Raw genomic sequence first — 23,369 nt, forward strand, 5'->3', positions numbered from 1 at the left:
TTGAATCCCCAGTGCCATGTAACAGAGTGAGCTCCCGTTACTTCTCCCAGTTTCTGCCAACCTAGCAGTTCGAAAGCATGAAAAATAAGGACCACTTTAGTGGGAAGGTAACAACGTTCCGTGCGCCCTTGGAATTTAGTCATGCCAGCCACATGACCATGAAGATGCCTTTGGACAGTGCTGGCTCTTCGGCTTTGAAACAGAGATGAGCACCGCCCCCTAGAGTCGGGAATGACTAGCACATATGTCCAAAGGGAACCTTTACCTTTAAGGAAATGTTGTTTGGCAGATATATATACAGTTTCCATTAAGTAATATTTCTCATTGGAATTATTAGAAGAAAGATATTTCTCACATTGTTATGACTGATCTTTTGTTACATTTGGCCATTTTGTAGAATGAAGAATACACTGAAACTCATTGCAGTTGACACTGTGTGCAATTGTAGTAACTTCACCTTCAAATCAAGGTTGAATCCTAATGATTAAATGGACATACCCCTGTTCTTTCTCAGTATCATACAGAAGTGGTTGCCATGGCTTTCTCTGAGGATACATTTATTAACTTCCAAGTTTACCCTACAAAGATGGAATTTTCTACTGCTCATTCAGATATTGAGATTTTTTTCAAGGTTGGCAAGTGAAAAATGGCATCTGCTTTCAGTGGAACTTGTTTCTAGCTGTATAAAACATAAATTAAGAGGACTGTATGATCAATCCCCAAATGTGTCTCCACTTCTAAATATTAATACAGATATGTAGTTTCTTTCAGTCATGCTGCATAATTGAATATTCATGTTATAAAGTAAGTCAGTACATTGTTTCTTTTTTCTGCTTGCTTTTTAGAGCGGACACAACAAGAATAGATTATTCAATACCTGCTAGGGAGAACTGGGCTCTGCCGTATTTTGCTTGTCAAGTTGCAGCTCTAACAGGCTATCTAAAGAATAATATAAACTCATCAGCTGAAGTAAGAGAAAAGTGTTTAAGTGGAAATAAAATGGTTAAAAATGGATTTAAAAAGGATGTAAACTAGAATAATTGATGGGTAACAATCACTTTGGGTCAATATGCTTTTGAGGGGATAGAACCAGTCTCTTGTTTTCTCCTTGTACATCTGGTTTTTAGAGAGATAACAGTGTTTGCTAAAACCTGTTTTTCTTCCCGAACCAGGAACTATTTATTAAGTTCCCCTTTTGAAGGTGTGGTCCTATTCTGCCAATCTCTGCTGTTAAAACCTCTGACCTTGAGATTGTTTCAGATATTTATGATCTCTTGTTGAAATTTTCTTCTCTGATCTTTTCTTTCAAAACAGACTTTCAACATTTTGCTTTGCAAGAGTAAGTTCAAACATTGGACTGCTGACTTAAGCTACGTGACTCTTGTGTGAAAACTGCCTGTAAAGGGAGCTAGCTTAAGAAATCCTGCTCCATATTTAAAAACCCCTCCTCTGTTTTGGCTACAGAGATAGCCTAGTGCTCTACCTGGACTGTGCTAATCCTTGGTTGCTAGATTCCTCTGCTTCTTTGCCCCTCCTACCTGTGCCAGGAAGACAAACACTTTCCTTTTTTGTGGGCAAGTCTTTGAGGTCACGTAGTTTCCATTGATAAAGCTTTTGTATCACACCTTCTCCCCCATACTTGATACCTTTCCATTTGTTGTGCCTGTTGGTGGACCAGTAGAAAAGAAGACACATACACACATCCCACCCCCACCCCCATTGTTTTACCATTCTCCCTATCACTTGCGCTGTAGGAGGAAACTGGCAAAAGTCTTTGTCAGTTTTACATGGTTAAGGAAAAGAAAAGAATGGTCCACCGCTCCGCTCACACTAAAGCAAAACCATGAAAAATTCTGTCTGCATATTACTGACCCAACAACCTTGTCTAGCCAAACTTGTAATGAATCACTTGGAATGAAAACACGCAGAGGGCAGGGAGCTGAAAAGAGCAGGAGAGGTGGCTGCAGAAAAGCCACTGCTGAAATTTAAGGGGGGAAACAGAGTTCATCAATTAATGTCTCTTCAGATGGAAGCAGGCAAGCAGCCTAGCAGTGCCTGGGGAAGGAAGCAATCAGAGAAAAATGTGCATTCCTGCAAACAGTGGCCTGATTTAGTGGCGTTTCTGATTAGATACGTCTGGAACTGCACAATAACAAAACTCCCAAGCAATTCAACCTTGTTGTTCCCAATATACATTCAAAGTTCCTAAGTTTAATTGGTTATTTGTAATGCGTTTCCCTTTTCTTCTCTTCCTTCTTATGCTCTTTTTCAGAGATTTTGCTACTTGCTGGTTAGTGCTTCAACATACACTTTTATGATGATGTGGGAATACAGTCATTATCTACTATTTATCCAAGCGGTCTCTCTTTTCCTGCTCGATGTCATAGGGTTCACACAGACAGAGAAGGTATCTGGACATTCAGACACATTCATTATATACTTTTAAATTCAGATTCTGCTTTGTTTTCTTTGCCTTCTGTAAGCGCCATCTGTAGGATTGGGGTGGGCTTAGGGAAAAAAAACACAAAGGACAGAGAGCAAATTATTGTGCAGCTGTAACTCAGAATTTCTTAAAAATCAAGGCATGTTGATGTTTTATTTCTTTATCTGTAGGTGCATGAAATATATAAAATCTACCTGTTTTCCCTCTTCTTGGGATATGTGTTACAATTTGAAAATCCAGCTTTATTAGTATCTCCTCTATTAAGCCTTGCTGCCACAGCCTTGCTGGCAAAATACCTTCAGGTAAGGTTGGAGATATTATTTATAGTTATGCACTTCTCTGTATTAAAGTTTCTGTCGAGAAATAAACAGGTCTGTTGCTTTTTCGTAGATGAATATGAAAAAGGGAACTCTTCTTTCAAGGATGCTGAAAGTCATCTATTTTTATTTGGTGTTCACAGTCACCGTGACTTTGAATCTTACAATGAAGGTAATCGTTATCTTTACATTTTTTCATTTAATTGTGCACAACAGTACAGATAAATCGTATGTAAGGTCCAAGAGAGGAGGAAACTTCTGATGAAACTATTTCCCAGTGTTTTTTTAACTGGTAAAATAGTTAATGGAGCCAAACCTCTCTGAATAGTAGACTAGAGTTATAGGGATGAAAACCTTGGAGGATACTTGATTAGAAAAGACTATAGAGTACAGTGGAAAAAAGATATTAAATGTTCCCAGTGTGTTTAAGCTGCTTTTTTACATGTTTGGAATTAAAGTGTTGATGGGAAAATTTGGGAATGGGGGAGTGAGGGGAGTGAAAACAAGGAAATGGAGGGCTGCTTCCCAAACTCTACCCATTTTTTTTTATTACAAAAGTGCAGTAAAAACAAAAGATACTGAACCAAGAACATAAATTCTTATCACAAAGTATCATTAACCAGTTTTGAGTTATAATACCCTATTTCCCTGAAAATAAGACCTCCCGGATAATAACCCCAATTGGGCTTTTGAGCGTATGCACTAAAATAAGCCCTTCCCCGAAAATATTGCAACACAGCAGCAGCCGTGAGGTGACCACGTTCACCGCCTCCTGTACCACAAATACTATAAGACCTCCCCGAAAATAAGGCCAAGTGCTTATTTCGGGGGTCAAAAAAAATAAGACCCTGTCTTATTTTGGGGAAAACACGATAGTAGGTAGTCCTTAACTTACCACAGTTCGTTTAGTTACCAAAGTTACAACATTACTGAAAAAAGTGATTTATGGGTGTTTTTCCACACTCATGACTGTTGCAGCATCCTCATGGTCACATGATAAAAATTTGGATGCTTGGCAACTGGTTCATATTTATGACAGTTGCAGATTCTCAGGGCCATGCGATCGCCTCTTGCAGCCTTCTGACAAGCCAAGTCAACAGGGAAGTCAGTTTCACTTAACAACCATGTCACTAACCTAACAACTGCAGTAATTCACTTAAACTGTGGCAAGAAAGGTTTTAAATTGGGTCAAAATTGACTTAATAACTCATTTGGCGACAGAATTTGGGGCACTATTGTGGTTGTAAACAGAGGACTGCCCATATATTTACTGAGAAACTGCTAATAGCTAATGAAATTTCACAGTGAGTTCCTTACATTCCCAGTTTTTGCAGCTAGACCCATGACCTCATCTCTCCAGTAAGATCTTCAGTAATGAGCTTTACAAGACTCCTTCCTCTTGTGGTCTTTCTCTTAACGGGATCTCCAGATCTTGTTGGACTCCATAGGTGGGTGAAGAGCACAGCTGTAGAGCAACCGTATCTGACAGATAGAGGCTTCCCTTTAATCTTTGTTACATAAATGTGTTAGAAAATGTAATGCAAGTAATCAAATGATACTTAACTAATCTCATGTAATTCTGTTACCTGAGTGAAAAGAATGCTATCTATATGCAGTATGTCTTTTCTTTTTCAGAGATTTATTTCCCATAAAGAAAATGAGCATTTAATTAAAGTTCTTGAAGTAAAATTGGGATTAAATACAAATAAGTAAGTTTGAAGTAATGATCTACCTAAATTGCAAAATAATTATTTTTAGTTTTAATACCCCTTTATGGTGATAGTTTATAAAGCAAAGAAATAAATAAGCACAATTCTAAAAGGTATGGTGGATTGTTAAACAGTATATTTTGAGTTATGTTCTGAATTTTAACAAAGGGGAATCCAACCTCAGCTCAGATAACACATACTTATTAGACAGCATTTTATATTCGGTTTCCAAAAGGGATTAGTGGTACATAACAGTACAATTGTAGTCCTCTCAAAGGCTGCTGTTTCCTGTGAATTCTTCTGCTGCTGTGTGAAAAGAGACAGCTACTTTTAGCTGACAGTTACTTAGAAGCGCAGTGGTGAGAATGCAGTACTGCAGGCTACTTCTGCTGACTTGCCGGCTGCCAGCAGTTTGGCAGTTCAAATCTCACCAGGTTCAAGGTTGACACAGCCTTCTATCCTTCCGAGGTGGGTAAAATGAGGACCCAAACTGTTGGGGGCAATATGCTGACTCTGTAAACTGCTTAGAGAGGGCTGTAAAAAGCACCGTGAAGCGGTATATAAGTCTAAGTGCTATTGCTGCTTTTAATGATGCAGATAGGTATTCCATTAACACTTCAAGGCCTTTGAGAGAATCAGTGGGAAACCCTGCACAGTCCTCATAATTATGTCCTAGAAGCACCAGACGAGGCCTTGCATCAGTTTTGAGCATCTTTTCTGCCCACACATAGTAGCAGTTATCATAAGTAGATATTAGCAGTTGGGACATCTTGGGCTCTTTTTAAAATGTATGGTTCTGTCCTTGCTATGAACTGTGTAGGCAAAGAAGCCAGAATAATTGCTGAATAAAGATGAGATACTAGTCCCTCGTAAACTGAGGTTCAGATACCAGTAAGAACACAATAAATTACCGAGCAGCAGATCTGGAATAATTTTATGTATTCCTTTAGTTTGCTTTTTTCTTGTGAAATGTTTTTTTATGTTGGGAGTCCCCATCAATTTGATCAGCCCTGATCATCAAACATGCTGCCTGGGATTGCTAGAAATAAGAATTCAGCATCATCTAGTGGGTTTCCACAAAACATGTCTTATTTAGTGAGAGACCTCAGGAGTTGCTGTTAGTTAAGTGAGATCTGTGGACTAGTAAACTCGAGGGAGAAGCTAAAAGACAGATCAAGGAGTTAAATGGAAAGCAAAGCTGGAAATAGATGTTAGGTAGACAGCAAGTGAGGAAGCAGATGGAACATTTGGGAAGAAAGAAACATGCTTATGTACAGGGGAAGGTGGAAAGGTGGCCTCAGCTGAGAGCATGAAGTTGTCTTTCTATAGAAGACGGAAATGCCCACAGGCTGTGAGAGTGGAAGAATTCTGGATAAAATGGGGTTGAATAGACTCAGGCCAAACATACATCTGGCCCCTGGAAAACGTAAGAGCAGTCCCTAAGACTTTCCTAAACATGCCTTCAAATCTTAATTTTAAGGCACCCAAAGAAAAGTTATTCAACAATTGAGAAAAAAACATTAGATTTCAATTAAAGTGTACATTAACTTAAAGCATATTTACAGCTACACACTTTTCTTTATTCTCATTGTTCTACTTGGGAGAGTATCCCCAGTCTGCCACTGAAAGGTCAAAATGAGCCACTCTGTTTTCACCGTGATGTTGTTAAACAGTGTTTATAGAGGAGATGGGCAGCATAAAAATGAACAAATAAACAAATAAATAAATCTGGTGAAATAAGCTCTGTAAGTGACCCTGTTGCTTGTTCTTTTAAACATGCCTGCAAAATGAAAACATATTTAGGGAATAGCCTTTCCCATGCCAATCTAATCAATACAACAGGTTATTCTGATTGGCTGGGATCATGTCTGGCTATTAAATGTGTTTCGCTTCCATTGACATTAACAGGAACTTCACAGTTAATTGGCTGCTTTGTCAAGAATCACTTCAGACACCATCCCAAGACTTCTTCCTGCGGCTCACTCATTCTTCGCTATTGCCATTCTACCTTTTGGTGCTAATTATTTGCCTTGCTTCTGTGGGTCAGGCTTCTTTTAGGAAAATGGGGTAAGTTGATTTTTATCAAGTTTCATTTTTGTTCTGTAGTTTCTGTAGAAACTAGTTACCTGGTGTAAATAATACACCCATTACATGTTGCGTAAGGGGCTTCCAAGCTAAATAAAGTGGTAGCATTAAATTTGAATTCTAACTTCCTTTGCATATGGTATAAATACGATACCTGCATGTCATATTTGCATATGTGTTTAACACTTTTGCCCTTCATCTTCAAAATTAGGTAGAAAGAATATGAGCTGTCTTTGCGTTTGTTGTAGACTTTCTTCCATTTTCCCCCTTCAAATACTTCCAGATCTATAATTGGAGCCTGTTGCAAATAGCTTGTGACTATTTAAAAAATTCTTGATGTTAGAAAGCATTTCTGGATAGTTAGAAAAATCCAAGAATTTGTAGAAAGTTCTTGAACTGAGCAGAATTCATTATCCATTCACACTCTGTTTATTGATCAATACATTATAGTATGTATTTAGGATGCTTGGGCATGTTTGTACCTTATTCTTTCCTTGGGTAACTCCTTTGCTACACAGTTTTCTTGAATTATTATTAAGACATCAGAGTTTGGATTTAAGGGAAAATATAACGAAGAGTACAATTGTTGGGTCTGATGGTTATTGAATTGTCCATGAGAGAAAGAGAGAGAGAGAAAGAGGTATGATAACCCCGTTTTCTTTCTCTTCTGATGTCACAGCAATAAACAAGTCAACGAGCCAACCACAAATGAGAGCGGGGTCAACGAGCCAACCACACATGAGGGCGGGATTGGTGAAAGACCAGAAGTAGCCTACCATATATTGCACACAGTTTCCTTGGGGTTGCTTTCTATGATGATGGAAGGGTGAGTCCGTGAGAAGGCTGCATGGATTTCTTTTCACTGGGAAGGTGGAAGATATTACTGTTTATGTTACACATATGGATTTTTTAAAAATTACCTGAGCATGGATAAGAGTGGTAATGATTTTTAAATGAATACTTGTGGCTGGTTAATAACAGGCTTGGATTACAAGCATCTTTATATGGAAGGAGAGTTATGTAGGGAGACCTGCAGTGGGAGTCTCTATTTAAGTGAATTTGTCATTATTACTTCTGTACTCATCAAAGTGTGTTTTGTAAAACAAAACGAGAATTAGTAATATATTAGAAAATTAACTTAAGGCGTTTGCTCCTACAAGGTGCAGCATCACCAAAATTAGATGATTTTAAAAGGCATTTATAAAAAAATCAGGTAGAGGTAAGATTATAAATGACTGCTGACTGTGATTGGCTTTATGTTACTTCTAATATTGCTTATGGAATATCTCTGCATAGTTACCTAGAAATAGTAGGAGGAATACATACTCATGTTTGTGTTCTTCCCAAAAGCATCTGATTGGCTACCATGAAAAAAACAAACTGAAAGATGAAGACTTTCTATGTTGTTATTACCTTTAAAATAAATGATTACAAACAACCAGTTGTCATTGTGCAAACTTTTGGCTACAAATAAAATACAGCTTAATCTAGCGCATTACAGACTCTTGCCCTTGACATTGATCCTTGCAGTATCAGATTTAGGTGGGCAACCTGTGACTTTAGAACCATGGATGAGGGTTGCCTCTGATCTTTGCCAAGAGCCCAAGGAGTAGTAGGAAAACCAGATCAAAATTTGCTTTAATTTTATTTGTATGTAATTAAATATAAAAGTATTTCATTACAATAAATGTTATGTAGGTCCAGTAATGTGTTTATATTTTCCTTCTTTCAAATTCTGCAAGCAACTCTTGAACATCTTGGATGACCTGATATAAGGCTATCTTGAGATGTTTTGGTTGCACCTTCTAGCAGAGAGGCCTTCAAACCTGGCAAATTTAAGACTTGTGGACTTCAACTCCCAGAATTCTTCAGCCAGCTATGAAGTCCACAAGTCTTAAAGTTGCCAAGTTTGGGGACCCCTGTTCTGGCACATCCATTGGCCATATGAGTTGGGACTAATAGAGGTTGGACAGTTGTTATTTGCTCTTTAGAAAACAGAACTAAGGCTGCCTCTTATATGTTGCCCTTATATATAAGTGAACAGATGTGGTAAGAAACATTACCTGCTGTTCCTAATTTAGGCAAAAATACATAATCAAGACCACATTTCTAAATAACAAATGTTCATATTCATAAGTAATAGTATTGTTTTATTGTTTAGTATAATATCTGATATTACCCAACCTTAAAGAAAAGTGAATGGGTGAATCTTCCAGGGATTTGCAAATCTTATAGATACAAAGAGCTGACATTCCTGTTGAGCTGACATGATACAACTTTGGGCAGTTATAAATGAAAAGAATTGCTTAGATACACATAGAAGACACCTAATTTTTGGCATCATAAAAGCCTTGATCATCCTGATACCTGACATTATCAAACGAACAGGGAGAATGTGACCCCAATTGTTCTTGACTTCTCAGAAACTGTTGGTACAGTTGATGCAAGAAAAGTTTTCACAGGGTAACTGACTTTTACCCAGAAATCTGTTTGCAAAGTTTGCAGAGGGTTACAAATGCCTCACAGATTTCCATTTTGTTTCTTGTTTGTGCATACAGTATGAAATTGGTGCCCATGAAGCTATCTTAGAATTGGCAGGGAAGTATTAATATAGTGCAGATGAAATTAAACTCTATTTCTCATTTCTCAAGTCCGAGTTCAGCAGGTTCTGTCAAATTTGTCCCTTTTTGACACATCGATACCATCCTTTATCTTTTTTCTGGATTTGTGTTGTTTCTCTAGAATGAAATATGTATGGACTCCATATGTTTGTATGATTGCGGCATTTGGAGTCTGTTCTCCTGAGCTTTGGACGACTCTTTTCAAGTGGATCCGACTGAAAACTGTGCATCCTGTTCTGCTGGTGAGTTCATCTTATTTATAGTGACTGTAAGGAATGGCTTTATTCACTGATAGGCATATAAAAATCGTCTCTCATCAAAATCATGGTCTGCAGAAAGGAAATAGCCAAGTCTTTCTAGCCTGGTATCTTCTAGATATGTTCAGACTGCAGTTTTATGAAGTCTTTGTTGCTTGGTCAAAGACTGTTCTTAGTCTTCTAGGAGGTCATTATTTTAAGGAAAATTGATATGGGTAGGATTCGAAGGGTATGGTTTGTGGATGGGACATGCTGCATCGGCTTTTATAGATAAAGATAGGAAAGGACTTGGGGTTGTAGAGATTTGTACTATTTTTAAGTTGCATATTTTTTTAACATGATTGTTGCAGTATATTTGATTAGTTATTTGGCTGAAGAGCTGTAGGTTTAGAGAAGCCTCGTGAGTCAGGCAAAATGTGAGTTACAGTGTGATCGTGACAGATGGATGGCTTAGTTATGGCCAGAGGTAGGATTCACTTACCTTCCATACAGGTTTGCAAATGTGAACGCGCTCACTTCGCTCACTCACTCCTCGTCTGCACATGTGCACCGCCTTCTGCGCATGCACAGTGTTCACACATTATGTCAGGGTGGGTGGGCGGAGCCTCCCACAGTCACGGCTACTGGTTTGGTCAAACCGGAGAGAATGGGCTGAATACCACCTCTGGCCAAGGGAGGCTACAGAAGTATTGGTATTCTGGGACTGTTCTTATTCTGTGATCTTGATTGCCTGGGGAAATAGCCTTCCCAAGGACTAAAGACCAATCTGGAGAAGGAAATACTATATTGTCAGCCTGTTTAGGATACTAAGTGGGTTCTAGATTATATCTTGTCTTCTTCCCCTTCTGTTTGCTGCAAAGCAGAGGCTGTAGTAACATGTGGCAATTTGAATACTTGGTTGAGTAAATATCTGAACTTTATTGATGGTTGTCTCACTGGAGCTGAAGAAATACAGGAATTTTGGTATCTTGTGTGAATGAGCGTGTCTGCTAACTTACATGTGCTTACATGTGCTTACATGATACATACATAACTGAAAATGTGCTCTTTTTGTACATTCTATGGCCATTTTTTGAGCATAGGTATCATCTACTCAACTCTGGTAGAGCTACCATCTGCCAATTCTGTATTTTCTGGATAATATGTGTTTTACATCTCTTCCCTAGCTGAACATACATTAGAGGTACAACTCTTTTGCCATTTAACAGTGGTGTATTGGCAGCCTGAAATGAGGATTTCCTCATACAGCTGAACCATTTATACTTAGGGACTGCTACTCTGCTCCAAGGGAACACTATATGCCATCTTTTGTCAATGTTAGAACATAATCTTACATATGCCTATTAAGAAAAAAGAAAGATCAATGGATGTATTCCTAAGTAGAACTATACCCCGAGACATGTATAGTAGTAATTTGAAAGAATCTGCATGGGTGTTGACCCAAAACAACCTCCGAAATATAACAATTTTATCTGTCTATTTACTTTTCTAGGGTCTCATTCTGAGTATGGCTGTTCCAGGTATTATAGGGTTTAGTTTGTGGAAAGAGGTAAGAATAGAATATTATATACAATATAAATATTGCCTTCCCCCCTCCTAACTATGCAGAATATTGGAAGATTTAATGATAAGAGCTAATACTTGAGTTTTGATACAGTTCACCACATTACGTATAGCAATCTTGCACACAGAAATTTAACCAAATGTCTGCACTTAAAACAGTAGCACTAAAATGGAACATAAAACTAGATTGTTTTTGTCTTAACAATGACTGTACTTGACTGACTTTGGGTTCACAAGTGATGCAAGATTGGACTTGGTTAACATTTGGATGGGAACCATCCAGTGAATACTGGGGTGATAGGCTGCAGCAGTGTTTCCCAACCTTGGAACATGCGGGCTGGGGAATTCTGGAAATTGAAGCGCACACATCTTAAAGTTGTCAGGTTTTGACCTTCCTCGCCAGCTTTAGTCAACTCTGAACAGGATCCATACCCAACATGGTGTTTGCCAGGACTCATTGTTTAAGTGGGGTCTGTTCTGACCTAGGCTTCCCAAAAGCACAAAGCCGACTCCTCATCCTGATAAAACCCCTTTTATTTAGTCTCCAGCAAAGTCCTGGCCAACAGTCTTTCAAGAGATTTCACAACTACAGACCTTTATCAGGCTTGGAGAGCTGCCGGCCGATATCTTCCAAATGTCACTCTGTAGCCGACAATACTTGGCAAGAAGTCAGGAACAGATCTTCATCCTAATGAATTGAACTGATTGTCTCCTGCAAACTCTACTCCCCTTTTGCTCCTCTTTATTCCCTATGGGAGGGGCCGTTCACTGTCCAGCTGTGGCTTTACTCCTGAGTCGACCCTTGTTCCTTAGCTGTTCCCTTCTCCTGGTAGCTCTGTGCATGCGCACATGGGGAACAAGCTCCAGCTGCTCTTCTGCCCCACTGATGTCCGACTCCGAAGGCAGCTGATAACTGTCAGACGGCCCTGGCCCCATCTCTGCTTTCAACGCAGAGCACTCGTCAGAGCCTTCCCCAGACTCCAGAACTGGCCCATGTTCCTCCCCAACCTCCTCACTGTTGAGTCTGCCACCAGCTCCACTGGCGGGCCACAACAGGGTCTTGTCTCTACCCCTCAGTGTGACTGTGGTGCTCCTCAACAAAATATTCATCACGTGTCCGAATGAAGAGCTTACACTGGCCCAATGTCTGATTTTTTCAACATAGACCACCCTGTCCTTGAATGACTGGGTGGACTGGATATTAACATTTGAACTACTATAAGTCCATGTATTTGCCATACGCTAAATAAATAAATCTTAAAGTTGCCAAGATTGAGAAACATTTTAGCTAGAGTGAGAACTATCTTAGAAGAAAACTGTGGCAAAAGCTTTCTATAATGCTGCCAAGAAAATTACTGTATTTTTCGGAGCATAAGCAGTACCTTTTTCCTTCAAAAAAGAGGCTGAAAATCTGGGTGCATCTTATACACTGAATACAGCATTTTTTTGCCTCCTGAAACCCTGCCCCCTTCACCAAAATGGCCGTGTATAGGAGGTTTGTAGGACCTTGTAGGAGGTTTTCAGAGAGCTCTTGTGGGCTGGGGAGAGCAGAAATGAGCCAAAAATGGGCCATTATTTGCTTGTGTCCCCCCCCACCCTCTGAGGAACACTCTACAAGGCTCCTAAGGGCTATTCATGCCCTTTTTTTTGAAAAAAAATGGGCCAGTTTTCATGAAAAATGGGCCATTTTTAGGAGGATTGCAGAGTGCAAAAACTTTTTTAAAAAATTTGCCTCTTCAAAACTTTGGTGCGTTTTATATTCCAATGGGTCTTATACTCCAAAAAATACGGTACACGAATTGGGCTTGAAGGAAGTTTTAGCTTTATCTCACATGCAATTCTGATAGTGTTTTTAAAAGATCTTTGAATGATATTGAATAAATTAACAAAACTAGGAGTACTTATATTAATAAACTATGAGATTTAATTAGATGTACTTGAACCCAAACGATGCATTTCTATTTAGGTGGGTTATGACAAAGAAAATGAATTTTGATGTATGTAGCAAATGGATTTTTGAGCATGTAAAATGTGGTTTGATGGTAAAGCTAGAAAGGTGTTTTTTAGTCCACTTTCCTGCATTATTTAAAGTTTTGTAATTTGTCTTCCCACAGTTCATAGCCTTGGTGCTTCCTTTTAGTTTTTTCCTAGGATAATGGCAGAACTCTCAGAGCTCCAAGAATTTTATGACCCGGATACAGTAGGACTCATGACTTGGATTAAGTAAGTCATCTTTATTATTTTTTTCTAACTGCAGAATATTTTGGTAATCTATGATTCACAGTCATCATTTATCACATAGTGGGCTCGAGTTCTTTTCTGAGTTTATCCAGGCTTGTTGAGGGTTACAGCACTGTTATCTGATTAAAAATTCTTAGTGGCTTAACCATATGAGCTTTAATTTATACACCCTCATTTTCACATGTTTGAAATTTGATTATTACATGGTGATTGAGAAGGCTTAGAACAGGGGTGGATATCACTTGAAATGTCAATACCACTTTATAATGCCTTGGTATACTTGGAATACTGCATTCAGTTTTGGTCACCATGATGTAGAAAAGATGTGGAGACTCTAGAAAGACTGCAGAGAAGAGCAACAAAGATGATTAGGGGACTGGAGACTAAAACATGAAAAACGGTTGCAGGAACTGGGTACGTCTAGTTTAATAGAAAGAAGGACTAGGGGAGGCATGATAGCAGTGTTACAATATCTCAGGGGTTGCCACAAAAAAGAGGGAGTCAAACTATTCTCCAAGGCACCTGAGGGTAGAACAAGAAGCAATGGGTGGAAACTAATCAAGGAGAGAAGCAACTTAGAATTGAGGAGAAATTTCCTGACAGTTAGAACAATTAATCAGTGGAACAGCTTGCCTCCAGAAGTTGTGAATGCCCCAACATTGGAAGTCTTTAAGAAGATATTGGATAGCCATTTGTCTAAAATGGTATAGGGTCCTGCCTAGGCAGGGGGTTGGACTAGAAGACCTCCAAGATCCCTTCCCACTCTGCTATTGTATTGTATTGTAAATTAATTTTCCCATGGAGCCACCTGGGAAACTGGGACTGTTCAGAGGGCTGAATTAATAGGGCTGCTGCCACCATTGCCGCCACTACTTTCACGAGCCACACAGAAAAAACCAAATGGCCCATGGCCTGTAGAGTGCCCAGGTGTGCTTTACAAACTATCATGATACATTTGTACAAACCATCGTTTCTTTAGCATTGATATTTGAATCAGGAACTTTGACTTGTTTCCTTTTTAAACAAGCCAGGAACTCACACCAGCACAAAACAGTTCAGTTTACATGAGTTAAGAAGGAAGGTAGGACATGTCTATCGCTGACATAGGCCCAAACTATTCAGCAGCTTAAAAACAAAAACATTTTCAGCCAGGGAAACAAAGTAATAAAGCTACATATCCAATCAAAAATGTTTCAGAGGCAGGATTGCAAGGAACACATTGCCAGATTTTGTTCTGACCTAGTCTTCCCAAGAGCATAAAGCAAACTCCTTGTCCCGACAAAAAACTCTTTTATTACTTTACTGTGAATTCTGCTCATTCACATCCAGCAAAGTCTTTCAAGGGAGGATTTACAGTCACAGACCTTATCTGGCTTGGAGAGCTGACAGACCAGTATCTTCAAAACTTGGCAATGATTCTCAGAGAGTCACGAACCAATTAAGTGAATTAATAGTCTCCTGCAAACTCCACTCCACTTTGTCTCCTCTTTTATTTCCTTTGGGAGGAGCCATTCATTGTCCACCTGTGGCCTTACTCCCAAGTCGACCCCTGTTCTTTAGCTGTTCCCTTCGTCTGGCAACTCTGCGCATGAGCACACTGGGAACAGGCTCCATCTGTTTGTCTGCCTCACAGGTGTCTGCCTCTGAAGGCAGCTGATAACTGGCATCTGGCTCTGGCCCCCTCTCTGACTCCAAGAGAGCCATCATCAGATCCCCCCCTCTTCACTGTCCAAATCTGCTGCCAGCTTCGCAGGCCGCTGCCATGGCCACAACAGATTTTATGAAGTTATATAAACATGTGTAGGTAAAGTTGTGATCAGCTGGAAGCTGTGCCAAAGTACCACTGACTATAGTTTCTTATGGGCCATTAAGTGCCAGGCTTTGGGAAGCAATCCTTTTTCTAGCCATAAACCTGCAGAATTGTTTTAAGGTTCATTGAAGTCATGGGGATTAGATTACCAGCATTAGAAGTCTTTTGTCCCCTAAATCAATTGGGCCAATCCTTCTGTAATTTCGTAATAATGACTTTTCTGTGAACTGGCAAGGAGGCAGGTCTTTTTGCTGGTCATGGGTGAGCTATTTATAAAACCACCATCTGGATTCTTACTAAGAACTGACCTTTACACTCAGGGACAAAATCTGGCTCAAACAGGATTTCTGAGTTCTACATGTGCTTTTATGGAATTCTTCACAGAATGTGTGAGAGGCAAGGCCTCATTATTATTATTTTTTACAGAAGGCAGGCTCCTATTGCTGCTGTCTTTGCTGGAAGTCCACAGTTAATGGGTGCAATCAGACTGTGCACTGGATGGATGGTGACAAATCTACCCCTGTATAATGAAGATGACCTGCAAAAGAGAAATGAAAATGTGAGTCTCCGTTTACCCTCTAAGAGAGCAGGTGCCTTGCATGTAAAACTATAACTGGAACTTTTTTCAGATAACCTGAACTCAAATTTCGTAGATGTACAATGTACAATATTCATACATAATGTACAATATTCTTTCTCAATCTCTGCAGCTTGTGGCAGCTGCTCTTTATCCAGAAGTCCAGATAGATTCCTCCCAGGAAGGCATTGAAATCTATTCTGAAACTGCAGACACACACACACACACACACATACACATATAGTCCTTTATGTCACATTTTCCCATCTCTCTGCCACCTCCCATCTAGCTTTACTTTATATTCTGGGGAGCTTCTAGATACTATGGCTTGTCCATAAGCACTGCCTATAGACAATCCAATAATTCCTCATCTTTTTGGATTAAGCTGGGGAGAGCCCAGTCCCCTCATCTTCTCTTCCAAACTGATAACCAGATGTTGCTTCCAACATGCATATTTTCAACTAAATATCTTTTAAATCCATAGATTTTTCAGATCTATTCCAAAAGATCAGCTGAAGATATCTACAAAATACTCACAACTTACAAAGCTACGTATCTGGTCATAGAAGATTCCATTTGCAATGAAGTTGGACCAGTGAGAGGATGTAGAGTTAAAGACTTAGTGGATATTGCCAATGGTCATGTAAGTAGTAGTGTGACATAATTCAGCCACCAGCTCTTGTAGTTTACAGGATACATTAATAATTTGCATAGTAAAGTGTATTACAAACCAGTGAGCCAAATCCAGTACATTTTTTTCGGAAGCAAGATCTACTTGCTCAATGGTGATTGCTATGGATAAATATTACATGAGATACATATTACATGGGACTATTCATCTGTATAACCTTTATAATATTCTGAAAAGCAGTCATAGAAAGTAATCATAGCTGAGCAGTACATTGAAACTGAGTTCTTTTGATTTAGCTGGGTGCCACAATCTGAATGCTACACACACACACACACACACACACACACACACACACAGTGAAAGAACAAATCCTTCAGTTTTAAGTCCTCTTCATTCAAAATTGTCATAACTGATCTCGGAGTAAGTAGTCTTAAATCAAACACTACTAGTATTGGTTAAGATGGTGACCTAGAAATCAGAAAACTATAAATTCTAGTTCCTCCTTTGGCAAAACCAGTCATTCTCAGCTCACCTCACCTCACCGGGTGGTTGTTATAGGGAAAATTAGATGGAGAAGGGGTATTGGTAGGATTCTCACCTTACGTTGTATATGAAAAAAAACAGTGGAATAAAAGTCTTAAAAAGCAAACAAATTAACTGGTTACACGCGTATAACACTTAAAAATTGCTCCTTTTTGAATAAAGTGCTTTCACTGGAACCTAATATTGTAGTAATATTGCTACTTTCACATTGGCATTACAAACATGAGTTTAATTAAGGATTCCAATATAAAATGTGTTTGATTCCTCCCTGAAGTTAAATACATATTTTGTTCTTTATTGTTTTCTTGTTTTCCTCTAGGTTTATTATGAAGAAAATGACAGCTCTGGCTACTCAAAATATGGGCGGTTTTGTCAGGAGATCAAAATGAACTATTCTCCATATGTTAATTACTTCACACGAGTATACTGGAATAGGTCTTACTTGGTATATAAAATCAATTCTATAATATCTTTTCAATCCTGAGATATTTGCATCCTTTGAAGATGGACTTTGCATATTTTTTTAAAAAGCTAAGGTTTCCAACAAACCTTTTTTCTATTGCATATAAATTGCAGTTGCACACAAAGGAACATCACTGACTACATGAAAACTGCATAGTGTATCCTGCATGACTATTACAGACTGACACAACAAGAGAGAGATATGCCCAGAGCTATAAAGGATACAACTGTCTTCCAAGAATTAAAAGACATCTTTCCAGATTTTCATAGCAATTACTTTTTTTAGTTATGTTTGTTTATGTTGGCAAATACAAAGAAAGGAATAAGAGAATTTGCTGGACATTATTCTCCAATTATATTCATATATCTGGGTTTGGAAGTGGGGTGGACGGGGAACGTTCCACTATTTTCATAGTTTGGAAATCCCACTATATTCCTGGAATTTGTTACTATGGAAGAAGTAGGGAGACAAATGACTGAGAATAATAGAATGAGGAATAAGGCTGTGCAGACTAAGCTGTTGGCTGAGAGCAACTCTCTTAATTGGGGCTGTCTTTTTTATTATTATTTTTAGTAGAACATTATTATACTCTTATGTTTGGTGAAAGGTTTGGTTTAGGTACCCAGTCAATAATAGTTTTCTAAATAAGTTGAATTAAATAAATATTTCCTTTCAGTTCTGTAAATCATATGGTTTAGGCACTCTTATGTCCTATCTAAAAAAGGTAACGAACCAACATAAAATTTCAACCTTTAATAAGAAAAAGTTGAGGGCTCATATTCTAGAAGTTTAGCTTCAACTACTTGCTACTTTGTGGGGTTATTCTGTTCGTTGCTTATGTTTTTGTGTAATTATTTGCATTTATCATTTTGTTCTAGCCATTATCGGGACAAATTATTCATTGTGGCTTAATAAGAGTATTCCACCCATTTACTCTCCTATTCATTGGTTTTATAATATGCCCATATAAATTTGGATTTGTAAGCCAAAATAAAAGATCAGATTTTGTTTATGAATCCTGATGAATACTTTGGTAACTGCAGTTAAATTTTATTTATTCCTTATTTCTTCATCCATTTGAATGGTGGAGCAAGCAAATCATATTTACGTATTCATTTTTTTAAAATTAAATTTGGATTTCTAGCTTGACAGCCGAATGTGGCAATTGTCTGGTTAAAATATTTCTGCAAAATGAAGTCAAAATGATATTACTGACCAAACTAATAACGTAAATTGGCTTACTTTCATAAAGTAAAAGTTCTTATTATATTTTAGTATAATTTTGTTCTTCACAGCTTTTTTATTGTTAAACTTTCTTTTCTACTTTTTTTTCTCTGAATGTTTCCTGTTTTTGATCTCATGGTCTTGAATTAAAAACAGTTATTTGAATGTATGCCCTGAAGATGTTCCTAGTGTACTTGCTGAAAAAGTATTTTATTCTGAAATTATATTTTTTCTGACTTTAATATTACACAATACTTAACGAAATAGCCAGAGAGAAAAAAAATGTGAATATTTTATCATGGTCTTGTATGGCATTTTTAGGGAAGCTAATCAATGCTGCCTTTTATTGTGCAAGTCGAAGCTCCTTAAAATCCTTCAAATAAGAATTTGAAAATGTAATTGTTTTATTTTACGTTTAATTGAGCTTGGAGATATCCTGCCATGGATATCCATACCAGAAGCTGAAAAAGTCAAGATGGTGCCCACATCCATGTACTCAAAGCCCTGTCCTTTTTTTGTATGTGCATGTATTAGTACATGTAAAAAAGGGTAGGGTTTTGGTCTCATAGCTAGGATACCATTTTGATGTTTTTGGCCGCTCCCTTCAGACTGCCCTACTCCTGCCATAAAGAATCACTCCAAATCAGCTGGATGTGAAGGCAATCTAGCTATGGTATCTCTGACTCCATTGATCACCAGGGCTGATCTGCCTCATCTGACTGGCATGTATTACTGAAACCTGGCTGGGCACAGAAGGAGGAGTCCCCCTTGTAGAGATGTGCCCAGAGGGATTTCAGGTGCTTCATCAGCCAAGAGCCCAGGGAAGGGGTGGCGGTGTGGCTATTGTTATCCGGGAGTCTCTGTTACCTCGTAGGGTCCCTGCTCCGGAGCTTGTCGGGTGTGAGTCCCTGCTGATAAAGTTGGACCTCAAGGGTCAAGTGGGTTTGCTGCTAACGTACCTGCCTCCCAACTGCGTTGCAGCATCCCTCCCCTCGCTCCTCGAGTCAGTAGCCGAGCTGGCAGTTGAGTTCCCCAGGCTTATAGTTCTGGGGGACTTTAATTTGCCATCGCTCGGTGAACACTCTGACGGGGCGCAGGAGTTCATGGCTTCCATGACAGCCATGGGCTTGACCCAGGTAATTCGGGGCCCAACTCATGCAGCGGGTCACATGCTCGACCTCGTATTCCTCTCGGAGCAGTGGATGTGTGATCTTGGTCTGAGGGGTAATGAGATCATACCCCTGTCGTGGTCAGACCACTGCCTACTGAGGCTTGACTTCCAGGGGCCAAACCCCCACCGTAGGGAGGAGGAACCGACCAGGTGGTTCCGCCTCAGGCGACGTATGGACCCTTTGAGGTTCCAGACGGAGCTTGGGGTTATTCCTGATACTCTCGCCCACAGTTCGGCGGAGGCTCTGGTTGCCGCCTGGTATTTGGCGGCGTCGGAGTCTCTTGATCGGATTGCGCCACAACGGCCCCTCCGGGTCAGCGGATCCCGGAAACCTCCTTGGTTCACCGAGGAGCTCCGGGAGAAGAAGCGCCGGAGGAGACGCCTAGAGCACCTGTGGAGGTCCGATAAGTCCGAGGCGAACCGAGCACTTTTGACTACCTGCACCAAGGATTACGTCCGGGCACTAAGAGCTGCCCAAAGAACACACATCTCCGCCTTGGTAGCGTCCGCCGAGTCACGCCCAGCCGCCCTGTTTAGGATCACCCGCTCCCTCCTCAATAGGAGGGATGCGGGAGACCCCTTGCAGGGTAGGGCTGAGGACTATGCTCAGTTCTTGGCGGACAAAGTGGCTCGGTTTCGGTCGGACTTGGACTCCACCGCAGTAGATCCAACCGAGACACAGGAGGATTACTTGGCAAACCATCACTGGGTTGAGTTCCAGGATGTTGCCTCTGGGGATGTGGACAAGGCCATTCGAGCTGTAAGTGCCTCCACCTGCATTCTGGACCCGTGTCCCCCCTGGCTGGTTGCCAACAGCAGGGAGGTGACACATGGCTGGATCCAGGCGGTCGTGACCGCCTCCCTTCGGGAGGGGCACTTCCCCGCCGCACTCAAAACGGCGGTGGTGAGACCCCTCCTGAAGAAACCATCCTTGGATCCAGCCATTTTAAACAACTATCGTCCTGTCTCCAACCTCCCCTTTATTGGGAAGGTTGTGGAGAAGGTGGTGGCCTTCCAGCTCCAACGGGCCTTGGAGGAAGCTAGTTATCTTGACCCCTTCCAGTCCGGCTTCAGACCTGGTTACAGCACAGAAACCGCTTTGGTCGCATTGACCGATGATCTCTGGAGGGCCAGAGATGGAGGCCATGCGTCCATCCTGGTTCTCCTTGACCTCTCAGCGGCTTTCGATACCATCGACCATGGTATCCTTCTGCGACGACTGCGGGAGGTGGGGGTGGGAGGCACTGTTTTGCAGTGGTTCTCCTCCTACCTCTCGGACAGGTCGCAGTCGGTGTTGGTCAGGGGGCAGAGATCGTCCCTGAGCCCCCTAACATGCGGGGGACCACCAGTTGTCGGCTGTGACCAGGGGGGCATTTGCCCAGGTTCGCCTGGTCCGTCAGTTGCGGCCCTACCTAAACCGGGAGGCCCTTGCAACAGTCACTCGAGCCCTTGTGATCTCTAGGCTGGAATACTGCAATGGGCTCTACATGGGGTTGCCCTTAAAGTGCATCCGGCGACTGCAGCTAGTCCAGAATGCAGCTGCGCGAGTGATAGTGGGCGCACCGCGGTTCGCCCACGTTACACCCATCCTCCGCGATCTGCACTGGCTACCTGTCGATCTCTGGGTGCGCTTCAGGGTATTGATGACCACCTTTAAAGCACTCCATGGTAGTGGATCTGGGTACTTGAGAGACCGCCTTCTGCCGATCACCTCCCTTCGACCGATTAGATCGCACAGACTGGGCCTCCTCCGCACTCCATCTGCCAGTCAATGTCGACTGGCGACTACACGGAGGAGATCCTTTTCTGTTGCAGCTCCGACCCTGTGGAACGACCTCCCCGTCGAGATTCGCACCCTCACCACCATCCAGACCTTCCGCACAGCCCTCAAGACCTGGCTCTCCCATCAGGTCTGGGGATAGGTTCCCAATTTACCCGCCCAAGTGTTGACTGTTGAATGCAAGTTGTGTTTTTATTATTTTCTTTCTTTTGTTCACATATTGTTTGTCTTCGATAGTGCACCCCCTTTCCTTTGATTGATTGTAAGCCGCCCTGAGTCCCCTCAGGGAAAAGGGCGGCCTATAAATTTTAATAAAATGAAATGAAAAAATAAAAATGGATAGGCAGTGTCCTCTTCCTCCTTCACAGTGCCATGTGCATCCCTCCCAAATCTGTCTACTCCAAGGAAGAGCAACTTTCTCAGATCAGACCAATCTTCAGTGTAATCCAAATCACTTTAAAGAACTTGATGTAGTATGGGTTTTGAGTAAAATTATCTTAAAAGGGACGAAAATCTGAAATGCATTGAAATGTAATTTTCTTTAATATTACAGTCATTTATTTCTGTTCAAGTTTATGTCTCTGTGCTTTTATGTGGTAGCAATAAGTTAACGAAAGATACATTTGCTTTAATTTCTAAGAGAAATTAACTTTGCAGTACTGCTGCTAAACGTAGTGTTGTGACATTTGAGGGAGAGATGAGAAATGGTGCTCTTAAATGCTTCTGCTCATTTGGTATTCAGCTATTTTCTTTTATTTTTATTTGCGAAGCCTATAGAAATATATAGATAGAAGCTAATAGTATTTTGTTTGGTGGTCTTGAATTTTGAACACAAATTCTAATTCTCTGAAATGGTTGGATTGGATTGGCCTTTCACGAATCCCAGCCCTTCCAACCAGTGCAGTTAAAATTTCACAATCCTAAAATGAATTCCTTTTGAATACTATTCCCAGTGCGGAGTATTGTAAAAGTTTAAGAGAATAGTAACACATTTATGTTGCAAAATTTTACAGTTCTGTGTATTCTCAGTTCTGAGCAGAGGAGCAAGAAACATGTATCTCTCTCTTTAAGTGTCAGTGTGTCTTATAATTTAAATAATGGGAGTCTTCCCATACTTCACTGGTTATGCTTGAACTGAAGGATAAGTACTTTCAAGTTGTGAAATCTCTTAAAATGCTGAGTTGTAATGAAATGCTCTTGAAAAGGAGTTTGTAATGTTAAAAAAGCAGCTCTTAAAGGCTTATGGAGACCAATGCTCAGTCATAACAATGTTAAATTCCGTTTCTGGTTTCTGAATTAAGTGTTGGGAATTTTTAGGGAATTGTGTTTAATTTTTTGGTATTCCTTCAGGATTTGGAAAATAACAAGATTGTGAAATCATGTAAGCATGACAAGTATGTATTCCCCGCACTTAATATAGTTCAAAAATAATTATAGCTGTTGAAAACACATATACTCAAAACATCTAAACCTTGGCTGTCAGTATTGCAATGCTGTTGGAGAATGTGCCTTGTAAACTTCTCTTTTTAAAGAATTCAAAACTCAAACCTTTGTGCACTTTGCAGATTTTTTTTTCCTGAGGAAATCCACAAAACAAGACCTTGTCTTGAATTTGGTTTTAAGAAGTTGTTACAGAAAGGAGAAATATATAGTGGTTGATAATAGTAACAGTAACCATAAGGAAGGTGTATAGGCCATATCCTTTTAGGCAGAGTGATTTTTCTGTATTCACTTAAATGTATAAAGAGGTTGTCGCTTCAGGGTTTAACTTTATTTGAACACAGCCATCCTCCTCCTCCGCACAGATAGTTGCTTCAATTATCCTCCCTTTCTTCTGAAAACTTTTTAAAAGTATTGTTAAAAATGCAATGCATTCAGTCTATTAAGAAGCATGATTTTACTGGAAATATGTTAGGGAGACATATGCTATCATG

The 23,369-nt window shown here is 40.1% G+C and overlaps 1 protein-coding gene across 1 annotated transcript in view; it reads left to right on the forward strand.

Annotated features, from left to right (window-relative positions):
- The window catches only part of DPY19L4 (dpy-19 like 4), a 40,254-nt gene extending 22,264 nt beyond the window's left edge, over positions 1–17,990 (forward strand). The window contains exons 7-19 of the mRNA XM_032223075.1: positions 846–969; positions 2,273–2,407; positions 2,614–2,745; positions 2,834–2,932; positions 4,396–4,469; positions 6,378–6,536; positions 7,234–7,380; positions 9,297–9,417; positions 10,925–10,981; positions 13,136–13,218; positions 15,473–15,605; positions 16,108–16,266; positions 17,117–17,990. Coding sequence (XP_032078966.1) covers positions 846–969; positions 2,273–2,407; positions 2,614–2,745; positions 2,834–2,932; positions 4,396–4,469; positions 6,378–6,536; positions 7,234–7,380; positions 9,297–9,417; positions 10,925–10,981; positions 13,136–13,218; positions 15,473–15,605; positions 16,108–16,266; positions 17,117–17,281 — 1,588 coding nt within the window. The 3' untranslated portion in view covers positions 17,282–17,990. The remainder of the gene's footprint in view (positions 1–845; positions 970–2,272; positions 2,408–2,613; positions 2,746–2,833; positions 2,933–4,395; positions 4,470–6,377; positions 6,537–7,233; positions 7,381–9,296; positions 9,418–10,924; positions 10,982–13,135; positions 13,219–15,472; positions 15,606–16,107; positions 16,267–17,116) is intronic.
- Positions 17,991–23,369: the final 5,379 nt, after the last annotated feature.

Source organism: Thamnophis elegans, chromosome 8 (assembly GCF_009769535.1).
Source record: "Thamnophis elegans isolate rThaEle1 chromosome 8, rThaEle1.pri, whole genome shotgun sequence".
Classification (NCBI taxonomy): domain Eukaryota; kingdom Metazoa; phylum Chordata; class Lepidosauria; order Squamata; family Colubridae; genus Thamnophis; species Thamnophis elegans.